The sequence below is a fragment of the Manis javanica genome, chromosome 7, assembly GCF_040802235.1.
Source record: "Manis javanica isolate MJ-LG chromosome 7, MJ_LKY, whole genome shotgun sequence".
NCBI classification, from domain to species: domain Eukaryota; kingdom Metazoa; phylum Chordata; class Mammalia; order Pholidota; family Manidae; genus Manis; species Manis javanica.
In genome coordinates, this window is record NC_133162.1 from 94,253,075 (window position 1) to 94,266,626 (window position 13,552).

At 43.1% G+C, this 13,552-nt stretch overlaps 1 protein-coding gene across 4 annotated transcripts in view; it reads left to right on the forward strand.

The window, feature by feature from the left end:
- Positions 1-13,552, forward strand: part of CLASP1 (cytoplasmic linker associated protein 1) — a 310,506-nt gene that overhangs the window by 273,270 nt on the left and 23,684 nt on the right. For all 4 annotated transcript variants that reach the window (XM_073241304.1, XM_073241305.1, XM_073241306.1 and 1 more), the window contains 3 exons: positions 1,703-1,949; positions 2,483-2,673; positions 4,304-4,432. In XM_073241304.1, the coding sequence (XP_073097405.1) occupies positions 1,703-1,949; positions 2,483-2,673; positions 4,304-4,432 (567 nt within the window). The remainder of the gene's footprint in view (positions 1-1,702; positions 1,950-2,482; positions 2,674-4,303; positions 4,433-13,552) is intronic.

The window sequence follows — 13,552 nt, forward strand, 5'->3', positions numbered from 1 at the left end:
AATTAGGATAGCTTATTATACATTTTTAACACATTTTCTCCTTTTATAAATTTTTTTGTTATATGTTTTACTTTTAAAAGGGAGTTGCAAAGAGAAAAGAAAAATCATCTGTGAATCATCTCCCACCAAGGAAAAAACCTGTCAAGTTTTATTTTGTTCGTAATTATGCACGTACTGTACATTCTTTTACATCTTAGCAATCATATTAGTATTATAACTTTTTGGGGGCTGTTGAAAGCCAAATTCATCCCAGCAATTCTTCTAGGTATGTATCAAAAGATAAGAAAGGGACTTAAAAGATACTTGTACACCAGTGTTCATAGCATTATTTGCTATGACCAAAAGGTAGAAGCAACCCAAGTGTCCATCAGCAGATAAATGGATAAACAAAATGTGATACAAACATGCAATGGGGAAAAAGGAATGTAATACTGACATATGATACGTGCATCAGCCTTGAAAATAGTATGCCAGGTGAAATAAGCCAGCATAGAAAGACACATACTACATGATTCTACTTAGATGAAGCACCTAGAGTAGTCAAGTTCATAGAGTCAGAAAGCAGAATAAAGGTTACCAAGACTTGGGGTAGGGAGTTACTATGTATTGGGTACAGAGTTCTGCTTGGGGAAGATTAAAAAGTTTTACCCAACATATAGCATAGTGGTAATGGTTGCATAACATTGAGGATGTATTTAATGTCACTGAATTATACACTTACAAATTAAAATATCTAAAATAATATGTATTTATTTATTAAAAGAAAATAGTACAGCAGCACAAGTAAAAAATTTGCCATAGGAATCACCAGTGCAGTCTGGCTGCCTGGAGGTGTTTCCATCATTGTTATGTAGTCAAATATCGAGATGAGGAGAAGGACCATTTCTGCTCTGTTCCCAGCTATCAGCCTCCACTTGCTCTATTATAGTGCTGCCCTGCACAGGGAGCCAGGCGGGCCTGTGGGTCTTGGAGGAAAGGACCCCTGAGAATGAAGGGACTCAGAAACATGACACAGAGGCAGGAGTTTAATTTGCTGAAGACAGGACTCAGATATATTAGGAAAAAATTTCACAGGGAATATTAAAAGACCTACTCTTTGACTCATATGATGAATTCTTGAGAATCAGAAATATCCAGAGGAAGTATGATCTGCCTAGGGGACACAAGTTCTCCATTGTTAGAAATTATTAAGCATTTGTTTGGCTCACCACTTAGTGGACTATATACAAGGAATTCACAGATGGTTGGACCACTGTAGATTTTGTGATGGTAATTGAGGGAACATCTGTCTCTTGGTGTGTCACGGCATCAGCAAGAAAAACCTTCCTGGTTGTAATGAAAGTGATAGGCTGCAAAAATGGGAGTGTGAGGTGTACAGCCTCCATTTTCAAGGGATTCTCTTCAGAATTTCATGTTATTAATCTCTCAAAAAATGAGCAAAATTAATCATCAAATACAGAGTAAGACTTTACATGTAAATTAACAAACAAATGAAAGCATAAGCATATTATTCAGTTCCCAATTTATGGGAACTGATTTTTGATTTAGATATTTACAAATTGAATTACTGTTAACTCTCCTTTTGTCAGTGGCTTAATTTCAAGTGAGAAATCTCTGGTTCTCCTAATATTTCTGAAAATTTAAAGGAGAGGAAAAGTTGGTTAAAAGTCCTAAAATGGAGTGACAGTGTGGTTTGCTCCAGGTGTCCCGTGATGGTGGAGTTGCCTCCCCTGCCACTGAGGGCCGAGGTGGCAGCGATGTGGTGGAAGGAGGCAGAATGGCTCTGGACAACAAGACCTCCCTCCTCAACACGCAGCCTCTGCGTGCCTTCCCAGGGCCACGGGTACGAGACTACAACCCATATCCCTACTCAGACACCATCAACACCTATGACAAGACTGCCCTGAAGGAGGCTGTGTTTGACGATGACATGGAGCAGCTTCGAGATGGTTTGTGTTTCTTTCCTTGATTGCTCCCTATCCAGAAGTGCTTTCTGTGGGCTTTCTCTCTTGTCAGAGAGCCCTGGGCCTACTGGTCAGACTTGAGTGGGATCACTGGGTCTGTTTTGAGTAGTTACTTGTTCAACAACCACTTGCTGAGCACTTGCTGTCTGCTTAGGCATGAAAGGCACAACAGTGAACGAAGGTATGCACAGGCCCTGCCCTCTAGAAGCTTGTAGTCTGCTCACAGAGGCAATCTAAAATAAGCACTTACACATGCAACATAAATTGCATTTGTGGCAACTGCAGTGGAGGAGGGCTGACCACACCCATGGGGGAAGGCTTCACCGAAGAGCCAGGGCCTGCATGGACATCAGAGGGGCCAGGGAGTAGGAGTTCATGAGCTGGGGTGAGGGCGTGATGGGAATGATGGGGGGAGGTTGCCTGGGGACTGAAGAGCAGGGCAGCCTTGCTGAGCACCCTTAGGAGCCCCTGCCTAGTGTGTCCTCAGGAAGTGACTTCTCTCTTGCGTGTCTCACAAGTGCCCATTGACCATTCTGACTTGGTGGCTGATCTTCTGAAAGAGCTGTCCAACCACAATGAGCGGGTAGAGGAACGGAAAGGCGCCCTGCTGGAGCTGCTCAAGATCACACGGGAAGACAGCCTAGGCGTCTGGGAGGAGCACTTCAAGACCATTCTGCTCTTGCTGTTGGAGACACTCGGAGACAAAGACGTGAGGAGCCTTCTTGGTCCTGACATTCCCCTTTCCCTGTGACAGATTGTTAAGTCCTTTTCTCATTCGGTTTGGCCTCAGCTTTACTTTGTGTATTGTGCTTATTGTTTGCATTAAAACATTCTTCAAATATTTTCTGAGCACCAGTTAGTAATGTAATGTTTTTATGAGAGTCAGAGCCCCCTCTAGCTCTGATACAGTTGTTCTGTGATTGCGTTTGTGATAGTTGAGGTAAACATGATCTCACAGCGGGTTACTTTAACACAGTATTTCTTAAGACTTCATTAGCACAGAGTGGTTTTTTTATGATAAGCTTCGTCCATGTGAGTTTTATTTATGCTTCATGTGTAATTGAGAAATAGAGAAGTTAATTTTTTTTAAAGGCCCTGCTACATGCGGCATTCCATGAACTTGTCTTGGGTCACCCCTACGTGTGTCAACAGTTCCAATAAGCTTGATTGGTCAAGAGGCAGGCTCCAGAAATATGGGCTCTTATTTCCATTATATCTTTTGTTATTGTTTTAAAATAGAAAACCCTCTTCACACTGTGATTTTTGAATGCAAAAACTAGGCATTTGTGCCATATGCCTGGTCTGTAGTCCACACGTGACACCTAGTAGATAACTCTCAAGGAGGGAATAACCTAGTCAAAAGTTCTGCCTTCTCCCTCTATGTAGCTAGTCCCTTACATGGAGACAGGAATATGTGTTGGGAATTGCCTAAATTAAACTCTAGAAGTCCATTTCTCCGCACTGGGTTTTGTGTAGGCTGGCAGAAACAAAAATAAAGGAAGTGTGGTGAAGAGCTTGAGGCAGGGCAGGACTGAACAGGTTTCAAGGAAGTCTGACACAGCCTCTAGTAAATAAAGGTCTTGCCCAGGGTCACGCTGATGGTGACTTTAATGGGAGACAGGTAAACAGAAGGCCTATGAATGTCATGGCGACTCCAGTTGCTTTCTGATGTTTAAGATTAATGGTTTGGTGTAGGGGTGAATGAAGTTGGAAGAATGGTGATAAAAAAATACCTGTATTAACTTATAAACCTCAGCTGCTGAAACACTTGTGCTTGGTTGGTCTTTGTCAGGCGATAAAATGATGTCATGTAGAGGGCAGGATATGTAGTGTAGTGTGAATTGTACAGGTGAGTGAGGAAGAATCAGGATGTACTCTGGATCTGTTTGGTGTAAACTCCATTCTCTTTCATTGAGATTAGGAGTCTGTTTGGAATGGCTTTCCTCCAGACACATGACTTGGGCCTCAAACACCTCAAGGGCCATACAGATCCTCTCCTCCATGATCTCATCAGGCAGAAGGTCAGGAATGATAGGTCTCCGGCTGTCCTTAGAGAGTCCATGGTCTTGTATTGATGAAATGTTCATATCCTTTTTACCTGTCCTTTTGTACATTTTACTAAAGGGTATTATGCATAGCTAAGCTGCAGGCAGTCTAGAAATCCCCAGGAAATTGGTAATGAACTTAAATGTATCATCCTCATTCGGCTCATTCAGGAAGCCTTCCTCAGGTCCTCTTAGGTGGCAGGGGCCTGGGAATGTTAGTCTCCCTGGACCTGCTGACTGGTACTGAAGTGCTGTGTATTGTTTCTGATGTCTTCCTTTCCTCTTACACTCTAGCATTCCATCCGAGCACTGGCACTGAGAGTTTTACGAGAAATTCTGAGAAACCAGCCAGCAAGATTTAAAAACTATGCTGAACTGACGATCATGAAGACTCTGGAAGCCCACAAAGACTCCCATAAGGAGGTGAGCCAGGCCTGTGGCCCAACGGTGCTGAGCATGCAGGTCTGAGGGTGCAGTCAAGATGCCACGTAGAAAGGAGTGTGAATCAAATACAGCTTAAGAAAAGGAGTCCCTTCCTTTGAACTCAGCCCAAGCCATCATACAGGGAGACAATCCCATTGCAGCCCAGCAGCTGAGCAGCAGTGTAGTGCAGGGACCAATGCCACTTGCTAGGTTCCTGACTGCCTTTCTGTGTGTGCAGGGGGCTTGACCTGTCTCTGACGGATTTAGCCATGTCTGTGGCTCTGGCTGCCTTGGTAGAAAGGGAGGGGTCTGCCACTTAACTCCTGGCATTCAGCATCTGTCAGGCTACTATAGCTCAAGATTGGCTTTGGAGACACAGATGAGCAAGTCCTAGAAGCAACACTTCCATGCTCCAGAGTCATGGACAAGTTGCTCCACCTTCTGAGCCTCAGTCTCCTTGTGGATAAAATAGAGATGGATATTATCACAACGTTTGTGTGAATTAAATGAGACAGCCAGTGAGGGTTCATGCCCAGTTCTTGGAGTTAGTAGGGCCACTCTGTGTCGATCTCTCTCCTTCACCTTCCCCTTTCAGTCTATGCCTCTGTGAGATAAAGACAGATGGAGGCAGCCATGCCACACCTCTTCCAGGAGCTTCTGAGCATTTAAAGTGCTAGCAGACTGTGTCTGTGTCTCCTGCACCTTAGATGCCTCTTGAAGAGGGGGAGGAGTGTGTCTGTATCACACACACATTGGACATTGGGCGTTCAGTAAATCCTTGGCCAGTTGCTTATTGAACTGTTCCAGCGCCTGTAGCTCATTTGTCCTTTGAGTGTCTAGAGGCCAGTAGGGAGTGGGAAAGTGGATGGAGCTGTCCTAAATAAAAATGATTCCAGTAACACCCTTCCAATAAAAGGTGCATAGAAAGCATATTGTTTTCTACAACAGTGGAAAACAATATGACAGATAGTGGGTGTGACGTCAGAGTAAGACATGATCACACACTCAGTTCATTCTCTCAGCTCACATGGGACTCTTGTGAGCATACTCATGGATTAAGGGAATTGTGGTCAGAGCAATTCTTAGGTCTGCAAAAAGAATCGGACTCTAAATGAGAGTTTTTCTCTTTTCTGCAGTTATGCTGCAAGGGTTGGGGTCTTGTGCTCTGTGTAGGCATCTTTCCACCAAATAATCCTAGCACAATGCAGGTACATAAGTGATGGGTGTGTTTTCAGACCAGTAACTTAATTCTTCTGAAACCTGGCTTGGTTGCATGATGGGGATAATCACTCATGTTTGAACAAAGACCTTTACATTTAAAGTGTACAAACCTTTAAAGTGAACAAAGCACTAACTCATTTAAAAAATGTGAGGGCCAGATGAGCTAATATAGTTAACGTAATTATTCCTGAGGAAGGAGAGTCCAAGAGGTACAGTAATTTACCAGGTGGTACACAGCAGGTACTGGTAAAGCCAAGAGGTGAGCCAGGTTGTTTAAGTGCCAATTGGCCCATGCTAACTTTTTTTTTTTAACCATAATAACTTCTCCTTAATGAGAATACATGGTCAAAAACAAAATAAAATTGATATTTTTTTTTTACATATAATGTCAGTCTTTTTAGAATGTGGCATTAAGGTGACACTAAGCCATCAAAAGTTGGTAGCATTTACTGTCTCCTTGGAAAACATCTGTATTTAAAGTGGGTGACAGTGGTCCCTAAGAATTACAGGTTAACAGAATTAAATAATCCACTAGCTGTTTACTGTTTTCTTGAAGGATCTTAGTTGTTTTTCTTTTCCCTGCAAAATGAGAATTTTAGGAGAGAAAGTTCTTAGGTATGAAGTTCTTTAACTATGAAACAAAGCAGAAAATATCTGCTGCTTAAGGTAAAACTAGCCACACTCATTGCCATGGGGTTCCTGTAACCCAGGAGTCCCTGTGCTGCTGTCACCGATTGCCTGCCTAGCGCAGCAGGTGGAGGAGCACCATGCTCCAAGAGGGGAGTGCCTTATCAGCAGCCACCCCCTGCTTTGCCTGCCTTTCAGACTCACCTTGACTCGGTGCCCTTGTGGTTTCCTTTGTGAGACTTCATTCTGTCACTTTGCCAGAAGCTTTTACCTTGGGTATCGGTATATCGAGGTTTTAGGTTTGGTTTTTGTTTTTCTTTCTCTTTTTCTTTAAAATTCTTCTGGTCTTCCTCTAATTTTAACCAGCTGCCTCTATCCCTTGTTTTTGCTTTTAGGGCAGAATAGTCAGATGTGCACAAAGTTTGTGTTGTAGCCATCTTGTTGGCATATAATATTGCAAATGGTATTTCTCTAGTCATTACATTTCCTCATCATTACATTTAAATCCTTTCGTTGGGAAGGATCCAGTGTGTTTCTAGACCCACTTACTGTATTAATCATACAGAAGCAGATTCTATTTTCTTGTCTAATTAGTGCTTCCAAAGTGTTCACCCCAGACGAACCCCCCTGGAGCTTCCTTCTCAGAGGCAGCTCATGGGGTTTGTATTCACAGTCGGAACCCAGGCTTCCCGGCAGGTGGGCCCAGGGCTGCTCTGAGAGGCCTTGGCACCAGAGGGACCCTCACCATCATGGTGACGGCCATGCCTTGTGCATGCTAGGCCTCTGGCTGTGGAGCTGTTGCAGTGAAGGGCAACTTCTTGAAGTGCAATTTCTATAAATAGAAATTTGTCCTCAAAACTTGAGGGAAAATGAATGAGTTAGGGCCAATGATAAGATGGCTTGTTTTATCATTCTGTAAGCCAGGGTCTGTTTTCTCAGGCTCTCTTAACAGAAGCTGTGCATGCAAAACTCTTTTCTTACACATTGAAAATGTACCAGGCACTAAATCTGTCTCAGGCATCATCCATCCTGAGCCAGCATAGATGCTCTACTATGAGCAAGATAGAAGACTTGGATACCAGTTTAGAGTTTTTATTTATAAAGTTGGTATTTGTTAACGTGACCATGTACTTTCATATTCCCTATTTGATAAGTGAATCTCTTTGATTAAGTAACTCCATGTTTTTATCTTTTTAGCAAATAAAATTCGCTATCACGTTTAATGCCTCAATAATGAAGTTGCTCTGGTTTACAGTAGTGTTAGCTTTTAGCAAGCAGTTAAGGGCTAAGGCCTTGACAGTGATCTTTTAAAATCTTAAGTCTGTTCTGCTTTTCAAGAAGATTCCACTAATGTTAACTCTGCTCGTCTTAGAATTTGTAATCTGTATTTTAGGACTGGTTCAGAATTGCACCTTCATTGATGAAGAGAGGATTTAATGAGAGAATTGATCCTCTGAATACAATTCTGGGCTTTGTGGGGGGTGTGTCTGAGACAAAGCCTGCTTTTTGTCCCGGGCTGCTCTCATCTGTGTCCTCTGCTCCCACTGCCTCCCTAGGGCCCTGTGCAAGCCCGACTCTTTTGTGAATCAGAGACAAAATGATGTGGAAGTACACTTACAAAACTGTCATGTGCTGTACAAATAACATTACGTAAAAGTCCTCTCAAACATCCTTACCTGTTTCAGAAGTGCCCATTTCTGGGTAAACAGTTGATGGTACTGTTAATTATTTTATACACAATGAATTCAAGAATAGCTGTTGTTCCCAACAGCTGTTGTTCCCATTGTATCTTGTATATAGTACCAAAAATATTTGAAGTACTGGGTAATGTTCCATTTAAATTGAAGGAAGCACCAGCTCTGTTTCTTGAGGATACTCTATAAATGAAACTGTTCAGTCATTGAGCTTAGCTTTTTTAAAATTTGACCACATTAGTGAATATTAATTATTTTTGCCTACTAAAAGAGAAAAATGTCAGCATAATTTTATGTCAGTATACTAGATCACCAAGCATTTCTTGCCATGCACAAAAGTCTTGATGTTGAAGACATCTCAATCCAGCCTCAGGTGGTTTGGCTAATTGGGGAAGTTTGATTCTTAGATAAATATAAAACAACCATTGTTATGTGTCCAGGGGTTTTATTTTTAAATCATTTCTAGTTAATTTTATATTTTATGACACCAAGGAATTAAAAAAGCAAAGCCAGATCAAAATTATTTTAAAAATAAAAAGAGAACTTTTGGAGGACTAGTACTCTGTCTTCTGCTCCACTCGACTGCTGTGATGTGTCTTACATGGCCTTTTTGGCACACATCACGGCCAGAGAAAAGCAGTTGGTGTATCAGAGAGAAGACATTTTAAGCAAGTTGATGTTCTGCTTCCAATAGCAATCACTATCTTAACTTCTCAACCAGACCCCCTTCACTCTGGAATGACCCTTTAGAAGTCTCTCAGGGCAACAACCATGTGTCACTTGGTTCTGGAAAACAATGCATTATGTGAACCTGGAGAAATTACTTCACCTTCCAGACCTTGGTTTTTCTTATCTGTTAACCCAGGGAGTGGACTGGATGACTATTATCCTATAAGCCTCAAGATAATAGAAGTTGCTATTGAGTAACAATCCTAAATCTTCATAGATTCTAAATCTCCAGTTTTCCATGGGTCCATTCTTGGGATGTGTCCAAAAGCCCTATTTCTTTGGTAAGTTTTTCTTTTTAACAAAAAGACAAAACCAGAAACCTATATGATCATTTAAAGAGTCATAGATGCCAAGCCAACAGTCTGACACTTGTAGCACAAAGTCTGATAAATGTCTTCTTATTGGAAGCAGGGGACAGAGGGTGCTCCTTAAAGCTTATGGTTTAGTTGAAGTTAAAGCAAAGGAATCAACATGTGGTTCAGAGGGAATGAATCAGGAGTTTCCAGTAGGTGAGAATCATCAAGCGAGAGTGCCTGAAGCAGTTAGAACCCGATACTGCCTGAGAAGTAGTAGTTCGGGAGAGAATTCCAACAGTGAGCAGGCAGCAGGGCCCAGGGGGAGGAGCGTGGGCTTTAGCAAACAGGCCCGGGTGGAATCCACTGAACCAGGATCACTGTCATGTTCCCTCTGTTCGGAAGGGACATTCTTCCCACCTCAAGTGTTCAGTTCTGATTGGCGGTGGCGGCAGCTACTTGGCACTGCTCTCCAGTGCAAGGGGAATTGACTCCTGGTGGAATGACCCTCCTAGGAACAGTGTGACACCTGCCCTTTAGCTCCTGTAGCTTCCGAAAGTGCATCTTACTAAGACTCAGGCAGAAAGCATTCAGGAAGGCCATTGTTTAGTGTGAAGACCTGGACTCTCATCCTACTTCTTACACAGCTCACTGGCTATGTGATTGTGGACAAGTTCACAGGAGCTCTTAAAACGTTTGTGCTGTAGGTGGATTGAGGGAGCAAGGATGCATTATGCCTGCACATTAACGTTAAGTGAGTTAGGTAGCTAATGTTGAAACTGAAGGTACTCTCATTTTTCCTCTTCCTTTGAAGAAAGTAGACTAATTCTCAATAGAATTGTTGACAGGTTTTATAAATTTTATACAAAGCAGATAAAACTGTATTTCTCTAAATAACATCTCAGAGGCTATTTAAATTTGGTTGGATAAACTTTAAACCTCCAATGAGAAACACAACTTATGTGTAGGCTGCTGTGTTGACTGAATCAATTAGTATCTAAACTGGAGTGGCTGTCACGTTGTCATCTATACCTAGGAGACATCATGAGCTTTAGGGATGGATATTGGAGATGCAGAAAGGTGCTGTCTGTGTGCATCCCTCTGAGGTATGGGTTGCCTCTGAAGCCCTCCTGTGTGCCAGCCAACCAGTGTCTGTGGTGTCCTCCAAGACAAGGGCACAGCCACCTCCTGGTCTCCAGCCCCTTCTGGCTGTTCAGCCTCTTTCCCTTTTGGCCCATTTTTGTCCCTCTAGGACAAAGTCTTCCACCTAAGAACCTTACGACACTGGCGATACTGTTGCTCTGAATCTGCTCCTCCAGGCACAGATGTGATAGCTGTGTTGTTAGAGATAATTTCATTCAGACTCTGCCTTTCAGGGGAAAGCACTCATCTAGTAGGGGTAGAAGAGAAAATTTTGTGATCCAAAATAATGAAAAATTCTTGATTAAATTCTCCCTTTACTGATGAGGAAAATTGAGGCCTAGAACGTAGAAGTTTTCCCCAAGATCACCTCACTAGTTGATGACAGAACCAGGTCCAAAATTCAGGTCCCTGGATTTTTAACCTGGAGCTTTTCCTCTTTCATCCCTCCCTCCATCTGGTACTGAGCCTAGTTAAGCGAGGATCACATCCCAGGGTCCGGTCCATGCTGGCACTCATCTTAAATCTCAGAATTCATACCAGTGCCAGTCTTTTACCAAGGGCACAGGTTCCCCAAAATTCTGATGGAGACCAAAACTCAGAAGTCCTATTTTTATAAGATCTTTTCAGCTTTTCCCAGAAGGTGGCACCAACCTTTAACTTCTGAATAATTGAGGGGCTAAGGGAGGTGGACCCCATGGAAAGAGTTTTTTTTTATTCTAGGCATTGTTTCTGACCTTTGCTTGCTTGCTTATTTATTTTCACCCAATTATTCTGATGTGTCTGTGACAGAGCCAAGTCAAACTTTGTGAACTTAAAACATACAATCCAAATTTTGACAAGTTCTGTTCTGTAAAAGAAACCTTATCTTTAAGCAAACATCAATATTCTGAGTAATGATCTAGTTTTTTTTTTTTAAGTTAGATAAGGAAAGTATTCTTCTCCTACCTAGACACTATTACCTCACTAAATTTTTGAAAAGGAAGAAACCCTGTTTCTAGCCAGACTGTGGCAAAATTGGCAGAATTGTAACAATTTTGATCACTTCAAAGTGGAATATAACCCAGAAGTCTGTTCAACCTGCTCTTTCTCATGACTATGCCCCTCCCACCTTTAAACCCTGGCCACTTTTGGCTGTCTTGTCTACTAAACAGTATTGTCCTCCTCTCCTTCTGTTGCCCATGTTTACTTTTGCTCTCTATTTGCTTACATTTATAATCTTTCCTTCTTATGTTACATGGAACCCAGGGGCAGAACCTACAGTTCACCCTGATTCAGGCAGCTCTCCAAAAGCTGGGGGTGTGGCATTCAGAGGGGAGCCAGGAACACTGCCCTGCCCTGCCCTGCCAAAAGCAGTGTCTGTCCTGGGAAATGTTCTCTGACCTCTGTAAAAGAGCGAGCCTCCAACTTTCCATATTGAAGTAACTTCTGGCCTTTATTTCCAGGCATTTTCAGAAAACCTCTGTGTTACATACATTAGATGAAACGCTTTATGTAGGTGATGTTTCTAAGAGGAAGTTTTTGGGCTTGGGCTTCACTCAGTAGACCTGAAGCAGCCTGTTTCCCCAGCAGCTCACTGCAGGGCAGCTCACTGGAACTTGTGTGGTGGCAGAGCACAGAGAGATGGGAGGAAAGGAAGGAGACCTTGTGGTGAGAGCTTTCCCTGCGAGCCTGGCGGTATACTTCCCTCTCACAGATGCACAGTGCATTGCGGGGAGCGGTGGGGTGCCAAAAGGTTGTTAGTTTGTCCCTGTCAAGTCTGGTAAGTGGCACTGCTGGGACCTGAATCCCAGTCTGTCTCCAAAGCCTTCGTCTTTCCCCTCACTGAGCTGCTTTCTACCTCCTGCAGGGAATTTAACATCTATTTCCTATACATCAACATTTCCTAACTTGGATAGATCCATGAAATCATCTGGTCTGGTATTTTCTGACTCCCTTAGTTTTTTTGTTCATGTTTAGAAATGACCCAAAGTTTCTCAGGTAGTTAGTATTACTCAACTCTGTGGCCAGCATGTGATGATGATATTTGCAAACTGATTTCTTAGAGTAGAAAGGCATTGGTTTCAGAACAGAGTCACATTGTGGGACCAGTTAAGAAAGGATAGACTCCTCTTTCACTTTCCACGTCTGCTCAGCTGTGTGTAACTCAGCCACATTGCCACATGCGTGGCAGCCCCAAGTACATGTAGACTTAAGAGTGAGCTCAGGATTTGCGTGAGTGAGAAGGAAGGAAAGCACTTCATCTCAGGGTGATTTACTACATGATGGAGCTCTACTAAGAAATATGTTGCCCCGCTTCCAACAACTGACAACTGGGAAAACCAATCTGAGCTCTCTTTTCCACAGAACAGATCTGTTGTCCTTCCAGGCTGTCACCTAGAAGGGGATGCTGGGCCTTCTACAGCTGATATTCCCTAAAGTTCACACTGGTCATTTGTAGATACCTTGACTTTCTCCTCATTTTCTGGGCTAGCTCCTTTCATGGAACATGTAAGTACAGATCACTGAGGCATGCCCCAGAGGTGACTTTGCCAGTCATGAGCATTTTAAAAAATACATACAGTATTGGAAAATTAGTTTGACGAACACTTACTCTGAGTATCTGTGCATATTGGGCATTGTGCTGGGCATGGGGATAGAAAGGTGGTTGAAGTTGACTTTTCGCCTAGTGAAAGAGTTCCAGCATGAGGTTCACCTGTGCAGTGATTAAGGTGTGCAGTGAGCCTTCCTTCGAGTTCCCTCAAGAGGAATGAGCCTTGAGCATGACTTGACCCAGCTGAGGCGAAGAACCCAGGATGATCGGAAAGACAGGAAGGACGAGACAGGGCAGCGAGGCGTGGCTGGCAGGGCACGTGCAGGATGGTCCAGAGCACATGCAGGATGGTCCAGAGCACAGTGGGAAGAGGGAGGGAGAAAATGTGATGAGGCATGCGGGAGCCAGGAACTCATTGACCTTTTATGCCGTATTGACAAGTGGGAGCTTGGTCATCAGGTTAGCATTTTAGAAAGATGATTGGAGAGGGCAGATGTTGGCACTAGACCAGGCAGGAGGGGTCCTCTGGTCAGAGCTCTACTCTCTGGCAGCCCTGGAGCTCCCAGGGTCGCTGCCATGCCTGTTGGTAGGCCCTCTACTGTCGAGCCCCACTTTTGGTATCACCCCGCTCCCCCCCACCCCCAAGCTATAGCTTAAAGTCATCGGTGTATAACTGCAATCATTTGTATGTTCTTTCTCTTAATCCATGCAACTATAAAAGTAGGTATTTTTAAACCCCCATTTTAGACTTTTTAAAAATTGAAGTTCAGACTGTTAAGTATCTTGCCAAAGGATTAAACTGTGGCTTGACTGGTATACTGCTCTCACATGCTGAGAATGTGCCAATCCAATTCTAGAGGCTGCCTTTCTTGGGGTGAAAGGT